Source organism: Dipodomys spectabilis, unplaced genomic scaffold (genome assembly GCF_019054845.1).
Source record: "Dipodomys spectabilis isolate Male_0828 unplaced genomic scaffold, ASM1905484v1 ptg000018l, whole genome shotgun sequence".
Lineage (NCBI taxonomy): Eukaryota > Metazoa > Chordata > Mammalia > Rodentia > Heteromyidae > Dipodomys > Dipodomys spectabilis.
Window position 1 is genome coordinate 10,566,708 of NW_024870695.1, and position 13,535 is coordinate 10,580,242.

At 55.9% G+C, this 13,535-nt stretch overlaps 2 protein-coding genes across 3 annotated transcripts; one reads left to right on the plus strand and one right to left on the minus strand.

The window, feature by feature from the left end:
* Positions 1–206: 206 nt before the first annotated feature.
* On the plus strand, positions 207–9,825 carry Plekhh3 (pleckstrin homology, MyTH4 and FERM domain containing H3). 2 transcript variants are annotated; one of them, XM_042673646.1, is made up of 13 exons: positions 207–933; positions 2,798–2,853; positions 3,226–3,305; positions 3,408–3,599; positions 3,689–3,846; positions 3,959–4,079; positions 4,996–5,302; positions 5,919–6,126; positions 6,328–6,464; positions 6,735–6,867; positions 7,046–7,507; positions 7,808–7,999; positions 9,446–9,825. In XM_042673646.1, exons 1-13 carry the CDS (start codon positions 772–774, stop codon positions 9,620–9,622), a joined length of 2,385 nt encoding a protein of 794 aa, XP_042529580.1. In that variant the 5' UTR covers positions 207–771; the 3' UTR covers positions 9,623–9,825. The 2 variants fall into 2 exon arrangements, with proteins under 2 accessions (XP_042529580.1, XP_042529581.1); XM_042673647.1 differs by having other exon boundaries at positions 6,328–6,455.
* A 1,730-nt stretch (positions 9,826–11,555) lies between these two features.
* On the minus strand, positions 11,556–12,547 carry Tubg2 (tubulin gamma 2). Its single transcript, XM_042674208.1, has 3 exons — positions 12,162–12,547; positions 11,920–12,081; positions 11,556–11,753 (listed from the first exon to the last, which is right to left on the minus strand). The coding sequence occupies exons 1-3, from the start codon at positions 12,276–12,278 to the stop codon at positions 11,556–11,558; spliced, it is 477 nt and encodes a 158-aa protein (XP_042530142.1). The 5' UTR covers positions 12,279–12,547.
* Positions 12,548–13,535: the final 988 nt, after the last annotated feature.

The window sequence follows — 13,535 nt, forward strand, 5'->3', positions numbered from 1 at the left end:
TGACGTCGCTGGCACCTCGCGTCCGACCTCGGGCTGGGGGCGTGGTTAGCGTCGCCCCGCCCCCTCCCTCTAGCTCCCCCCCCCGCCCCTCCTCGCTGTCACCCAGCCAGGAGCACGTGATGCAACCCGCCGCGGCTTCCTGCTTCTGATTGGTGGCCGCGCCCGGCGCCCGGCATAGGGATTGGGAGATGGAGGTTGTGACGAAACTGGATCCTGCCTTGTAAAGAAGGGAGGAGAGAAAGAAGAGGGAAGGGAGGGGGGGGGTGCCTCGCAGGGGGAGGGGGCTGGGGAGGCGGGGTCCAGGAGCTGAGCTCGCGGCCCCAGCGCGCCAGTCCCGGGGCTGCAGGGAGCGCAGCGCGCGCCGCCCGGGCCCCGGCCACCGGACGCCCTACCGGACACGACCCTCCCTGGAGCTTGGACAACTGCCCACCTCGGACACTGCACCGGACACTGCCCCCCACGGGGCTGGACACTACAACGGACACTACTTCCCCGCTCCGGACATTGCTCTCTGCCAACTCCCCCCCCCCCATACGCTTGCCCCCATCCCCCTTCGCGGACCCAGACAGTGAGCCCCTCGCAGGCTCTCGCTAGTCCTCCGAGCACTTCAGCGCTGGACATTGCCTCCCCCCTGCTCCCCTTTCCCTTGTCCTCCCCCCCCCCCCCATTTCCCCCGCACTGGTCTGAGCCCCGCGGGTTTCTCCGATCCCCTGCTGTTTGGCCCGGGGCGGGGGGGGTGCCCGCGCCCCCGTCCCCCGGCTGCGGGTCCGGATGCCTCTCCCCGGGGGACTGTGGTGGCTCCTCTGCTGCCGTCGAGGCTTCACTCTTCTGCACCGGGACTACGGGGACGGCGAGCTTAGCGGGGACGGGGACGAAGACGAGGACGAGGAGACCTTTGAGCTACGGACCCCGAGTCCAGCGGGCGGCGGGAGGGTAAGTCTTGGGGGGATCTGGAGCCTTGGCTCAGCCCCTCTCACTGCGAACGGCCGTCACACACCGATCCGGTTCGACTCCTGCCAAAAGCCGCGCTCTTGGAGAACGGGGGAATGTCGCGGGGAGACTCCAGCCGGGAGGCCAGAGCCCCTGGGAGCTCTAGGAACAGCCCTACCCGGGATGTGCCTCTGGGCCTCGCGCCGCACACTGGGCGCTGTCCACCTGCTGGGAGCCCTGAGGCAGAGGAGGCGTCACGCGTGGCCCGACCTGGCCCTGCCTCTCCCTTCCCCGCCGGGCCCGCGTCCCATCCCGTCTCCTTCCGCCTCCGCCAGCGCCAAGGAATGTGGCGAGGCCGGCTGGGCGGCTCGAACGCCTGGGTCCACTCGGCTCCCAGTTCGTGAGTTCTGGGGGACAGATGCGGGAACTGCCACCGCGGGGACCTGGGCGAGGGGGAAAAGGCATCGGAGCTTTGGGATCCGAGGCGGGGACCCCACGGAGAGGGAGCCTGGGGCTATGGTTCTTTGAAGACTTCTGCTTATCCCGCCAGTCAGAACCGAACGCTCAGCCTTCCCTGGTGAGGCTTCTGGAAAACCCTTTGGGGCGGGGGGGGGGGGGGGGGGGGACAGTGGTTCGTGAGGATCACTTGGCTTTGGGCTTTTGTCAGATCTCCCTGTGGGGAAACCGAGGCATGGTTGGTTATAGAAGCACCTCGAGTCCCTGATGCGACTTCTCATACCCGGGCAACTAGACACCCGTGTGCTGTGACCTGGGTCCGGTCCCCATCCCCCCCGTTTAGGGGTCCCCAGCAGGCTCGGTGGCTCAGTGCCCGGGTGGGGCAGGCTGCTCTGCCGGGCCGGCGCCAGCACCTGGCGAGGCAGAGGGCAGATAAATATAGAGAGAAGGAGGAGGGAAGCCGAGGACTGCGACTAGGGGGGTCGGCCTGAGAGAGGGGCAGTACCCCCTCCCCCGTGGAGGTGTGGCGAATGGATTGCGCTGCTCCCAAAGAAAGTCCTTGGACCTAGGCTGTTCCCTAGCATCCAGCCTGGGCTGGGTCGGCTCTGTCAACCACGCCATTACCACCCTCAGACGCTCCACCTCCACCACCACCCCTCCCCGGAGCTCCCAGGGACAGGTGTCCCTGCTCCCCCTGCTCCCTCCCCAATCCTGGCTCAAGCAGTCTGGGCACATTGGGACCATGGCACAATTCCTGCCTGGCTTGGCTTTAGGTTGGATTTAAGGCCTCTCTCTCAAACCCCAGGCTACTACAGTTGGAGGTTCCAGGGCAGGGACTGTGGGTGAGCTGTGGGTGAGAAACAGGCAAAATTCCTAACTACACCTGCTCACACCTGAGTCTCAGAGGTATCTGTGAGGGGACATATAAAGCTCTTGGAGAAAGCCCTATACTAAAAAGGTCCTTCTTCCCCTCATTTATCTCTGTGCCACCCACCATCTGCCCTCCTCTGGCCAGAAAGGTGGAGCAGGTGAAGAAAAAATGAGGAGGGAGTGATTTCCAGGCTATCACAGCAAGAAGGGACTTTGTCACCTCTTCTGTTCCAAAGATGGGGAAACTAAGGCCCAAAGATGGGAGTTGGGCCAGGTTCCGCAGTGAGTTAGTGGTCCAGCTCTACTGAGTCCCGGCCCCATGCTCTTTCTATCCCATCCCACCCCTGATGACATCTTCAAAGGGGAATGGAGACCAAGCAGCAGCTTTGACTTGTTAACTCGAGGCTTTTTAAAGAGTGGTTCTTTTGCCCAGTCACTACGCCACTCCTTGCATCTCCTGAGCAGCACTGTCTGAGGTGCAGAGGCCACAGGCATTGCTCAGGGAGGACTTCTGCTGATCATTTCTTGCCTGTCTCTCCAGGGTCCCCTGGACGTGACACTAACTCAGCCAGTGAGGAGCGGACAGGTCTCAGACAGGTAAGCCTCGCCTTGGCCATACTCTTCTGTAGTTCTGAGACCCCAGCAGGTTCCCAGGACGTCCATCCTCGCCATTTTCCCTAGTGGGTTGTGCAATAAAAGGGAGAGGCCCTATGTGCTGCCTGCCGGACGCTGCGGTTTTGGCAGGGGTCCCAGGGGGGCGGTCCAGCCGGGGGCGTGGGGAGGAAGGAGGGGTCCAAGGCTATTTCTGGTGCAAGGTCAGAACGGCCCTGTGGTTCCCACAGCTGGAGGATGGGTGCCTAGCTTGGGAGCAGGCACCCCTGGCTATCAGGAGAGCCCCTACTGAAAGAAGCCCCCTGGAGGCTGAGCAGAGGCTCAGCAGCCTTGCTCAACTCTCTTTCTCTGGTCCAGGCTGCAGAGCTGGGAAGAAACCTGGAGTCTCATCCCAGAAAAGGGGTTGCTGGAGGATGACCCCGACGTGGTTGTGAAAGGTGGGGACTGCCCTCAACGTGTCCCAGGGGGCTGGCAGTCTTAGCCCCCCTCCCCCCCCCAGGATCCTCCAGTAGATGCTCCTTCTTTTCCTTTCCTCCCAGGTTGGCTGTACCGGGAACCCCGTGGAGGAGGGGCTCGGCCATGGTTACCCCCTCGCCGAGCCTGGTTTGTGCTCACCCGAGACTCCCTGGACCAGTTTAGCAGCAGCGGGAAGGGAGCAAGGCACCTTGGGAGTCTCGTGCTCACCAGCCTGTGCTCAGTGACTGGACCTGAGCGTAGGCCCAAGGAAACCGGTGAGATCTCTTGGGAACTGCCCTACCTTGCTGGCAGGGGTCCCAACTAGCACTGATTGCCCTGAGGGTGGGTCTTCTCTTTCCACCAGGTCTGTGGTCAGTGACTGTGTCTGGCCGGAAACACAGCATCCGCCTCTGCTCCCCACGCCAGGCAGAGGCAGAGCGCTGGGGGGTGGCACTGCGTGAAGTAATTGCCTCTAAGGCCCCACTAGAGACCCCTACCCAGCTACTGCTCAGGGACATACAGGTGAGAGAGAGGGGAATCCAGTGAGACCTAAGAGATGGTGGGCCCAAAGGCTCTCTGAGCTCTTGAAGAGCTCTCTTTCCCCCATCAAGGTGACTCTCTTCCTGGCCTCTAGGAGAGTTGTGGGGATCCAGAAGCAGTGGCCCTCATCTACCTGAGGAACCCTATTCTGAGGCATACCAGTGGAGCCTTGTATGCCCCCCTCCTGCCTCTGCCCTACGAGGTCAGCGCCCCAGGTAAGTGGACTACTGGCCCAAATTCAATGAATGGGATGGGGTGGACCAGAGGTAAGGGTCTGAATTACTTAACTGGCAGGGAATTAAGAGTCTTTAAGGGCTCTTGAAGGTGAAACTTGGGGCTGGTCAAGGTGCAGGGAAAGGAGATCAGCACAGAAAAGAAAGGGCCCATTGTGACCACGTTCTCCAAGGGTCTCATTCTGACCACTGATGTTCCTCCAGGGGGTGTTTATACTGTCTTCTATTTTTGTTTTTCCTGACTGCATTTTAAAATTTTTCTTTTTACATTTTTATTAGCATCAATTAGTTGTATAAGGAGAGTTACAGTTTGTCAAGTCCATAGATACATACAATGCACCTTGGTTAGATCCCCTCCCTACACCACTCTCCTTCCTCCCCCATCCACTACTCACTTAAGACCTTGTCGTATTACCTTTACAACTGGTGGGAAAGCCATCACTTGGGGAGAAATGTGCTGGTCTTTACCAGCTATCTAGCTCAATATACTGTAGTGACCAGCTCAAGTACTATGGGTTTAAAGAGGACTAGAAAGAACCCTGGTTTTCCGATGCCCAGACTAGCCCATTTTTTTGGCCCACATTGGTGGCTCCCAGTACCCAGTTACAGAATCTGGAATTTGAACCTAGGTCCCTTAGTCATTCCCTCTACCTTACTAACTCAAAGTCCAGGCTTAGCAGGATAGGGAGAGGGTGCTCTTGCTTGGAAGGCAAGGGTTGAGTTTGGTTCTGTGGGACCATTGCTTTCCCTCCGTTCTTCCTGTCCTTCATACCTTCCTTTCCTTGCCATCCCTTGTCCCCTTATTCCCTTCTGACCTTCTCCTGGTTCTTGCATTCCTCCCAGGGCGCAGCTCTGTGTCCCCTCTCCAAACCGTCCCTCCTCCCCCACCCTCCGGCAGGTCCAGGTTACGCATCCCTGCGGGAGGAGGCTGTGCGGCTGTTCCTGGCACTGCAGGCACTGGAGGGGGCACGACGCCCTGGGCCCCTGATGCAGGGTGTGCTCCAAACCTGCCGGGACCTGCCTGCACTTCGGGATGAACTCTTCCTGCAGCTGGCTAAGCAGACCTCAGGCCCTGCAGGTCCTCCTGGGCTCCCTGCTACCCAAGATCCTGCAACCCTGCGGTACTGGCAGCTTCTCACTTGTATGAGCTGCACTTTCAGACCTGGAGGAGCCGTAAGAGGCCATCTCCTGGGACATTTGGAGAGGTGAGAGGGGAGAGGCAGGTATAAGACCACAGCCCAAAAAGAGATGGGAGAGACGTGCAGGCTTTTGTAAAGAGTTTAGCAAATGGTGAAATCTAGGTCCAGAGAAGAGAAAGGACATGCCCAAGATCAGAACTGGTGTTAATATATGCTGTGCTACTGTGGGAATGACAAAGTTATATGCCATGTGTGAGCAGATGAAGCAAATGAGGTGCTCCTTTAGAGCAGAGGAGATACTGAAAGGTTGTTTGGTTCTGGGTGATGCAGACCAGCTTCAGGACTGGAGAATGTGATAAAGTGGTTCCACTTCCGTTTTCAGTAAGGAGAAAGATCACTGGAGTGTTGGAAGTGGGTGAGGCAGTTGGGAGAGAACTTCTAGAAACCCGGGAAAGTAATTCAGCTCCATTGAAAGCTCAAGGAGCTTGAGTTGGAAGGGAGGAAACCTGATGAAATAAAATACTTTTTTTTTGTGATGCTGGGACATGGAACGTAAGGCATAATGCATGCTAATAAGCAAGCTCTGGCCAGAAGAAATAAACTATAATGCAAGACGGTGAGAGGAAGAGGAAAAGGAAGGAAAAGGAAGCCTTAAGCCCTGATCCTTGGATTCCTAACTCAGGACTGAGCAGGCTCTCCCAGACTCAGAGCTGGCGGAATATGCGCGCTTCATCCGGAAAGCGCTGAGCCGGACCAGGGGCCGAGAGCTGGTGCCATCGCTGGCAGAGATTTCCGCACTGAGCCGACGGCAGGAACTGTTGTGCACGGTGCACTGTCCCGGGGCTGGCGCCTGCCCCGTGACCATCAATTCTCACACCACAGTCGGGGAGGTGAGACCAGAGAAAGGCTCCCCCTTCCCCCATCCGCCCTTCCAGCTACTCACGAAGTTTGTCCCTAGTCTCAGAATCCTTATTTCAGTAAGGGAGGGAATGGTAGTGATAGGACTAAGAGCCCCTAGTGACTGGGCCAGCCCTTCCCAGGCAGACGTGTGGGCGGTCTGACTTTCCGCATCCCCTTCCCCTTTGCTCTAGGTGGCTCAAGAACTAGTGGGGCGGCTGGGTTTGGCCCGGAGTCGAAATGCATTCGCGTTGTATGAGCAGCGAGGAGCCCAGGAACGAGCCCTGGCTGGGGGAACCCTCGTGGCCGACGTTCTCACCAGGTTTGAGAAGTAAATGTCCAGCCCCAGCCCATCTACGTCTCAGCTTCCATCGCTAACCTTTACCCAGCGCAAGCCACTGGTCACTGACCTACCGACCGACGCCCTCCCCACCTGCGGGTGGCGTGTGGTTGGACCGCGGGGTCGCAGGTCGGCAAACGCTCCGCCGGCCCCGCCCCCGAGCGCGTGGCCACGCCCCCTCGGGCCACGCCCCCCTTCCCACGCTGCGGGAGCCGGGCGGACTGGGGCTGCCCTAGCAGCGGGTCTTCTCCTCTTCCACAGTTCGGCCTCCGAGGAGATCGGAGTGGAAGACTCCCCCGACTCGGGGTGGAGACTGTGCCTACGTCTCCACGGACCTCTGCACCCCGAAGGGCTGTCCCCAGATAGCCATGAATTGCCTTTCCTCTTTGAGCAGGTGAGGGACCTCCCACCCCCGAGCCCCCACCCCGAACCTCCCCGACAAGCGGAAACCCGCCTTCCCGGGGCCACCTCGTTTTGTTTTGCACCAGTTTTGGTTGCCCCGACCTGCAGCGTCCTCCGATCCCCACCAGCCCGACGCCGCTCGGGGCTGACGCGAGGTGTCTCCCCTGCAGGCCCACGCTCTGCTGCTGCGCGGCCGGCCACCCCCGCCCGACGACACGCTGAGCGCCCTGGCGGCGCTGCGCCTGCAGAGCTTGCACCGGGACTTCTCCCCGCGGGCGCCCCTGCCGCGACTGGACCGCCTGCTGCCGCCCCCCGCCCCGCCGCGCGAGGACCCGCCCCGCCCAGCCCCCAGGCCGCCACCCTCCGCCGCCCTGCTGGCCGGGGCCCTGTGGAGCCCCGGTCAGGCTAAGAGGCGGGCCGAGCGGGCCCGGCGCTCTGGGGCCAACCGAACGGCGGCGGGAAGCGCGGGCCGAGAGGGAGGCGGCGGTGCCGGCACGGCAGCTGCGGTGCTGGGCAGCTGGAAACGGCTACGGGGCATGGGCCGAGCTGAGGCCATGGCTGCCTACTTGGCTCTGGCGGCGCAGTGTCCGGGTTTTGGCGCTGCTCGGTATGACGTTCTGGAGCTGAGCACGGTGAGGGGGAGAAGGGAGAAGGGAACTCTGGTGGCCCAAGCCCTACACCTTTGCCCCAGAGCCACAGGGCCCCAGCGGGGGTCACTTCATTCCCTACATCGAACACACCTGCCCATTCCAAATGCCCGGAGTCACCAACCCTGGAGTCTGCACTTCCCCAGGAGTCTTAGCCCGTTCCATGGCACGAGCTGTGAATCACAGGGGCGTCAGGAAGTTCCCTGCTCATTGTGATCTCCCTCTACCAAAAGTAATGCTGCGGGATCCCCTCTTTCACCCCTGACTCTGCCGATCTGTCTGCAGGAGCCTGGTGGAGGTACTCCACAGAAGCTATGCCTGGGCCTGGGAGCCAAGACCATGTCCCTCTCCCGGCCTGGTGAGACAGAGCCCATCCACAGCGTCAGTTATGGCCATGTGGCCGCCTGCCAGCTAACAGGCCCCCACACTCTGGCATTGCGGGTGGGTGAGAGCCAGCTCCTCCTGCAGAGTCCCCAGGTGAGTGGAAAGAGGCTGTGGAAGGAGGAAGGAAGTCAAGAAACATTTGCTAAACATCTGCTCTGCATACCCAGCTATAGGCACTGGGCTTCCAGCAGCAATCAAAGACAAGCTCCAGAGCTTATGTTTCAGTAGGAGGGAATTAGACGATAAGGAATCAAAGACTAAGATAGAGATAAATGCTACCAAGGAAAGTAATGTAGCAAGAAGTGACTGAAGGATTTTCAGGGAGGTTTAATTCTGTGTGTGCTGGTACTGGGGCTTGAACTCAGGGTCTGGGAACTGTCCTTTACATTTTTGCTCAAGGGTGATGTACTACCACTTGAACCACAGCTCCACGTCCAGCTTTTTAGAGGCTAATTGGAGCTAAGAGTCTTAAGGACTTTTCCTGCCTAACCTAGCTTTGATCCATGATTCTCAGTCTCCTGAAAAGCATGAGCCACCAACAGCTGAATTTCTCTCCCCTTCCCCTCTTACTTTTTTTTTGGGGGGGGTGGGTCCAGTTGTGGGGCCTGAACTCTGGGCCTGGGCACTATCCCTCAGCTCTGCAGCTCAAGGCTAGGGCTCTACCACTTGAGCCACAGCACCACTTCCAGCTTTTTCTGCTTATGTGGTGCTGAGGAATCGAACCCAGGGCCTCATGCATGCAAGGCTCTACCACTGAGCCACCTTCCCAGCCCCATCTTTCTTTCTTTCTTTCTTTCTTTTTTTCTTCCTTCCTTTCTTTTCTTTTCTCTTCTTTTTTTTTTTTCTTTTTTGTCGGTTGGGGGGCTTGAACTCTGGGCCTGGGTGCTGTCCCTCAGCTCTTCAGCTCAAGGCTAGCACTTGACCACTTGAACCACAGCACCACTTCCAGCTTTCTGAGTGGTTTATTGGAGATAAGAGTCTCATGGACTTTCCTGCCAGAGGCTGGCTTTGAACTTCGATCCTCAGATTTCAGCCTCCTGAGTAGTTAGGATTACAGGGATGAGCCACCAGGGCCCGGCTTCTCTCTCTCTCTCCCTGTCTCTGTCTCTCTGTCTGTCTCTGTCTCTGTCTGTCTCTCTTTCTCTCTTTTAACAAGGTCTTGCTATGTATCCCAGGCTAGCCTTCAACTCTAGATCCACCTGCCTCCATCTGAGTGCTAGGAGTGTGTGCCACCATGCCTGTCTATAGAGGGTAGCACTTAAGCTAGCCATGGGAAGATGAGGGAACAGTATTCCAGGTAAAGGAAATTGCAAGTACAAAGGCTCAGAGAAGAGCAAGGTTGGCATGTTAGGGGAGCAACAGAATTTAAGAATTACTGGCACACAATGCATGAAGGAGAGTGGGGATGAGGAAAGGAAGTTGTCAGGACCAGAGCATGCAGAGCAGTGGTAGAAAAGCTGGAGCCCTAGGGCCTGAAGGAGAAGAAAAAGAAGAGAACCTAGTGGCCTCTGTTCCACACTGACCCTTGCCCTCTCTTAGGTGGAAGAAATCATGCATCTGGTGAATGCCTATTTGGCCAACCCTTACCCAGAGAAGCCCTGCAGCATCTCTGCTCCTCCATGCCAAGACCTGCCAGACACCTCCCCTCCCAGTCAGCACCAAGGCCTGGACAAGTCCCAGGGACAGTCTGGCTGCTTGGGGCAGCTGCAGGACTGAGCTTGCCAAAAAGGTCACGACTTCTCCTGCCTGCAGCCTGGGCCAGGACTGCTCTCAGACTTGAGGAAACCATGGACCCTTTCGGCCCTGCAGGGACAGGGCACGCCTACACCCAAGAGCTGCAATGGGTGTGGGCAATTTTCTAGTTTGTTTCTTAATTTATTTGTAGAAGAGAAAAGCAAAAAAATCCTTATTTACACAAACCCTTCCTGTGGAAGAGTAGTCAGTGGGACAAGTTGGAGCTCCCTTGCTCAGGGCCCGCCCCTGAGGACGCCTACACTCTGGGTTTGCACCAGGTCTTGAAGAGATTCTGGACACCACAGAGTGCCACCCTCTTTAACCTTCTGTATTTAACCTCCTCCTCGCCATATCCTGCTATAAGATGGTGGGTGGGGCAGGCAAGTAGGCTGTATGGGAAGCTGGGAGTTACTCACCCTCTGGTCCCTGTTCAGTGGCATGGGGGTGGCCTCCTGACATCAATGAGCCTGGACAGCAGTGAGTCATTAGGCGTGGCACTGCCCATTTCTTCCTCTGGTGTCAGCTTCTGGGCCCTGTTCGGGTCCATTTTTGGTTGCCTACTACTTAGAGACTGAAATGAATAGAAGCTTGGGGGCAGAGAGCAGCCATAAGAACTTTTTTTTTTTTGGCATGGAAAATTAGCTCAGGTGAGGACTCAATCTACTCCTGAGCTCTGTTTCTGCTTGTCAGGGTTGGTTGAACAAGCTTGAAATTCCTGACTGAAAGGCCCTGAGCACTGGGAATCTAGAATTCTAGTTTTTCAGATTGGGGCAGAATTTAGTGGCTCTAAATGCTAAGACACCACGTCTCTGCCCTAAGTAGAGGAGGCTAGGGCAGCTAGGCCCATTGAGGGGCAAGGGCTTAGGCACTGAGGAGACAGCAGACATCACAAAACCCAATATACGAGATTTATTTATTTTTAATTAATTTATTTGTGTGTATGCACCAGTATGGGGGCTTAAACTCAGAACCTGAGCATTGTCCCTGAGCTCTTTCACTCAAGGCTGGCAATCTGCCACTCAAGCCACACTTCTACTTCCAGCTTTTTGGTGGTTAATTGGAGATAAGAATCTTCTGGCTTTATCTCCCCTGATTAGCTTTGAACTGGGATCCTCAGATCTCAGCCTCCTGAGTAGCTGGGATTACAGATGTGAGCTACCTGTTGGTAACTCCTCTATGCCCTTGAAAGAAGAGCTAACCCTACTAAAAGAACCTACTTCAAAGAAAGAGATGACAGTGATAAGTAATTAGTGAGTGACACACTAATACTTGGGACTAAAGGGTAAGAAGCAGGTAAAGGCTACCTTACCATTACATGCTTGGAAACCTCCCACTCACAGACCAAGCCTTCCAGATATTTACTACTCAGCTTTATTACTTTATTAGAACTGAATGAGTAGTATATCAAGAGCCAGGAATAGAAGGGAGGAAGTAGAGGATAGCTCCTGGGATGTCCCAGAAGATGAAACTAGAATGTGGATGTTGGATTATAGCATCTGGGCATAACAGGGGCTGTTCTTGTCCTATGAAGAGAGAAATCCCTGCTCCTAGGAGGTCAAAGAATTATATATACAGTGTTTGATTTCATGATACTCTTGAAAGAAAAGAGGTGATGTCTTCAGAGTCGAGGGTGCTAGGCATGAGGTAGGCCCTGCCAGTAATGAAAAAAGAATAGACATCTTCCCCAGCTCCTGAATTTCCAAAGAGAACAATGACTTGATTTGGATCCAGTCCTTTAGTAACATAAATACTCTTGTAAGAGGTGAAGGAAAGGGTCCCCAGGCCAACAGAGGGTACTGTGTGTTGGGGGGTAGAGGGAGATCTGTGAGGTCGATGAACTGTGCTCTGAGGGGTGGTCCATCAGGCCAGGCCTGGGCAACCAGTAAGGCAGATGAGAGTTCTCATCCTGAGGAACTCACTGCTCCTGGGTACCCCAGGAGATGTAGTCTGGCCTAGTGGCTGCATGGTACTCATCGATCAGCTGCTGTACAATCTCTCTGGATGTGTCCATCTCATCAAAAGTGTCCTTGAAGATGTCTTCCTTGCCGAACTGCTCCATGAAGGCCTCCCATTTCCGCAGCTTGTCAAACTGGCGACAGGTGCGCTCAAAGAGCTTGGGGCATGCAGAAAGCAGGAGTCACAAAGAAACCCAGCAGCACTACGGCCCCAGGTCTGAGCTATCCCCACAGCAAGGTACCAGAAGCAGAGGCAATGGGGATGCAGAGGACAAGACACAGTCAGGAAACTGACTTAGAGAAAAGGTGCAAACTGAGACTCACCGAAGAGATACTGGTGTGGTTGGCCATCATGAGCCCACTGACCCGGTGGGCTGAGGGCAAGTAGGGAGACTTCCTTGACAGTGCCACCTGGATGCTGGCTGGGCCCCAGGGGATGAAGTTGGCCAATTTCCGCTCCCGGATCCTCTGCAGGCTCTTGTGGACCTAGGGTGGGCACAGAGCGCTGGTGGCTGCCCCTGCTCTATGCTGTGGTCCAGGGCACAGGATAGAGGGGCCTCATCTACCTGGGTGGGGTCCACCTCTCCCTGGATGATGTTGAGGATGGCGATGTAGCAGTGGTTGGTCTGGCGGTCCCGGCCTGTGGACACCATTACATTCTTGGGCTGTAGCAGCCTCCTCATGACATCCAGGACTGTGGTCTTCCTCACACTGGCTACCTGATGGGAGAAGGGGCCACAGGCCAGAACTCAGGGGGTAATCCACAGAGATGCATTGGGAGAGGAAAGTAGATAGTTCTTGTCACCATCAGACTTGTAGGCTGTTCTCTCCAGGGATATCACTAGCTCAGGCCCCTGAGTTTCTGCTGTAGGAAGGACTAGGGTATTAGCCCTTCTCAGCTCAGTAAACTTGAGCCCTTGTGCAGGAGCAGAAGCTGACCCTCATCAAGCTCAGCCCCAGCAGGAGCCAAGGACAGAGACAAAGCAGCAAGCGAGGCACACTATATATGGGTCTGAGCATGAGGACCTTTGGGGGGCTACAAAGGCCTCTTAAGGCAGTGGGGAGAAAGGCAGGGTCAGGACTTGCTGGGTGTGGCAATCAAGTTCAGGGTTGGATTTTACAGCACCACCGGTGAGACAGAATGGGCGGTGACCCTTTTTGAGAAGAAATCGGATATAGTTTAGCTTCTGCTAAACTCCAACATCAGGAAGTACTTTGCCACTTTAAAAAGAAGGTACCATCTCTGGGGCATCATGAGAAACTTTGGACCATGTAAGTCAGTAAACAAATACATGAATGCCCTCAGTGCCACACAGTGCCTAGCTCTGGAGAGACCACAGACAGAAAAATAGGCAGGATCTTTACCCTCCCCCCCTCCCGTTAGGCCTACAGTCTAGTGGAGAATGACAGGTATTAACAACGTAGGCTGAGGGTGTAGCTCAATGGTAGAGCACAGGGTTAGCATATATAAAATCCAAACCTCCAAAAATAAAACCATCAAGGCCTATCATCCCAGCTGAGCCAGGAAGATCATAAGTTCAAGGCTAGCCTGGGCAATTGAGTAAGCCTCTATTGCCAAAGAAATTAAATAAATTGAAACAACAACACAGTTTAGATAACGGCCTGAAAAATATGCACAAAGGAATCTGATATTGACTTGGGTAGTCAGGAAAGTTATGCTAAGGAAGTGACCTTAGAGCCGAAGGTTCAAGTGTAATAGGCCCTGAGCAGGTCAAGTGAGGGTACATGGTAAGAGAAGGGTAGATCACTTTGTTGAGAGTTTTGCTGCCATAGAGGACTGGAAGCAAGTTAGAAGTTGGGACCTTATTTCATAATTTGGCTTTGTTGTTGTGGGCCAGGGCTTGGGAAGAACACGGTAGAAGTGACTAGCTTTGGGAGCAGGGCAAAGCCCCTGACTCCGTTTTCCCCTGCTCATAATG

Excerpts from the sequence above, each read along its gene's own strand:
- Plekhh3 (XM_042673646.1), top strand. The coding sequence starts at position 772 with ATGCCTCTCCCCGGGGGACTGTGGTGGCTCCTCTGCTGCCGTCGAGGC. Across the intron at positions 3,306-3,407 it reads CCCCGACGTGGTTGTGAAAG|GTTGGCTGTACCGGGAACCC; the intron begins GTGGGGACTGCC and ends CTTTCCTCCCAG. Across the intron at positions 5,303-5,918 it reads CTCCTGGGACATTTGGAGAG|GACTGAGCAGGCTCTCCCAG; the intron begins GTGAGAGGGGAG and ends TTCCTAACTCAG.
- Tubg2 (XM_042674208.1), bottom strand. The coding sequence starts at position 12,278 with ATGAGGAGGCTGCTACAGCCCAAGAATGTAATGGTGTCCACAGGCCGG. Across the intron at positions 12,082-12,161 it reads GAGAGGTGGACCCCACCCAG|GTCCACAAGAGCCTGCAGAG; the intron begins GTAGATGAGGCC and ends TGCCCACCCTAG. Across the intron at positions 11,754-11,919 it reads ACCACACCAGTATCTCTTCG|CTCTTTGAGCGCACCTGTCG; the intron begins GTGAGTCTCAGT and ends GCATGCCCCAAG.